Raw genomic sequence first — 1676 nt, 5'->3', positions numbered from 1 at the left:
GTGTGTGTGTGTGTGTGTGTGTGTGTGTGTGTGTGTGTGTGTGTGTGTGTGTGTGTGTGTGTGTGTGTGTGTGTGTGTGTGTGCGTGTCGTCGGGAATGATTAGAAACGCAACGCGGGTCTGCAATGAGGTCGAAATCTCACGCGCGTGTGTATTGACAGACATTTCTTGTCACGCTCTAAGAAGCAATCATAATAGGTCTTCTCGGGCAAGTCAGTTACTTCTCAATATTCTCATCTTCTCGATGATCACAAGGCGCGGCTATTGCATATATACCCGCAGTCGTGGCGGCATGATAATTATAGCATAAAAGACGAAGTTATATTTCAAACGAATACTAAATGAAAATTTTATTTTGCAGCCGGGGAATCAGAATTCATATTCACCGACATTCTGGAAATCTTCAGGACTACTACATCAGTCTCTTCACCATCCGGATGATGTACAGAAGGTATACTAATCATACATAATTTATCTTATGTTACCTATGAAATATTATGTAACACACGCGATAAGATTATATTGAACTTTATAATGTATTGAAAAGTATAATTAATTACATGTCTTATATTGAAATTATTATAGATAATATTATCATTGATTTATTTTATATTGTGTATCTGGCAGAACCAAATGTTGCTTAGAAACAAGAGCGTATTAATACGCTCTTGATAGAAATATTAAAGTTCGCGTTATAGTGACAGAATGTCGCAGTGGTCATAGATTACAGACATAGATGTAGGAACCTACTACACAATTGTAAACTGCAAAATAATTGCCATTGAACATTACAGATTTTGTTTAAATATCTGAGAAGTGATATTATTATATAATTATTTGTAAGATTTGAACATTAAATGTGGCAACATGTGGAGATATGTTAAATATTATCTCATTTTAATTTGCTGTGTGCATGTGCCTGTGCGGTGCGCGTACTTGTTCGTACGGGCGTGCTCGTGCATATACATGCACGTGTGCGTGTGCGTATGCGTGCATGTGTGCGCGCGTGCGTGTGCTTGTGCTTGTGCGTGTGCGTGTGCGAGTGAGTGTACGTGTACGTGTGCGTACGCGTGCATGTGAGTGCGTGTGTGTGTGTCTATGTGCGTGTGTAGAGATGAGAGATATAGAAAAAGAGGGGAAACCTTTTGAGTTGTCTTGGTAACATGGAAAAACGTTTTCACAAACATCGAGTTTACGTTGTTGATATTTCTATCACGCCGTGCGTGTATAGGGAATAGCTCTCTCGGATTTTACAAAGCTCTCCAAAAAAATTCCCGTTTCGCAAATTTAACCCGAAAATAAAACGCCCCCAATAATACTCCCCAGCGTAAATTTGGCGCAGGTGTATCAGAGCATGTGTACGGATAAGATTCATGAAACCCGCTCTCTTTCGCCCTCTCTTACACACGCGCGCGCACACGCACGCACACACGCACGCACGCACGCACGCACAAACAATCACTGACTCTCTAACTTTCTGCATCGCTCTGTCTTTGTATTTCTATCGCACTGTATATCTATCTCCCTGTATTTCTGTCTCATTCGCTGTCTCTCTGTTTCTTTATCTCACGGTATCTCTGTCTCCTCGTTTCTATGTTTAACTATCTCTCTGACTCTCTGTCTCCCGGTCTCCCTGGCTTTCACCCCCTCTCTCTCTATATATATATGTGTGTGTGT

At 41.0% G+C, this 1676-nt stretch overlaps 1 protein-coding gene across 1 annotated transcript in view; it reads left to right on the top strand.

Annotated features, from left to right (window-relative positions):
* LOC106812229 (POU domain, class 4, transcription factor 3-like) overlaps positions 1-1676 on the top strand; it is a 7312-nt gene that overhangs the window by 3938 nt on the left and 1698 nt on the right. The window contains exon 2 of the mRNA XM_014816060.1: positions 361-450. Coding sequence (XP_014671546.1) covers positions 361-450 — 90 coding nt within the window. The remainder of the gene's footprint in view (positions 1-360; positions 451-1676) is intronic.

This window comes from Priapulus caudatus, unplaced genomic scaffold (genome assembly GCF_000485595.1).
Source record: "Priapulus caudatus unplaced genomic scaffold, Priapulus_caudatus-5.0.1 Scaffold623, whole genome shotgun sequence".
NCBI classification, from domain to species: Eukaryota; Metazoa; Priapulida; class Priapulimorpha; order Priapulimorphida; family Priapulidae; genus Priapulus; species Priapulus caudatus.
This window is presented reverse-complemented; position numbering and strand designations above follow the sequence as displayed.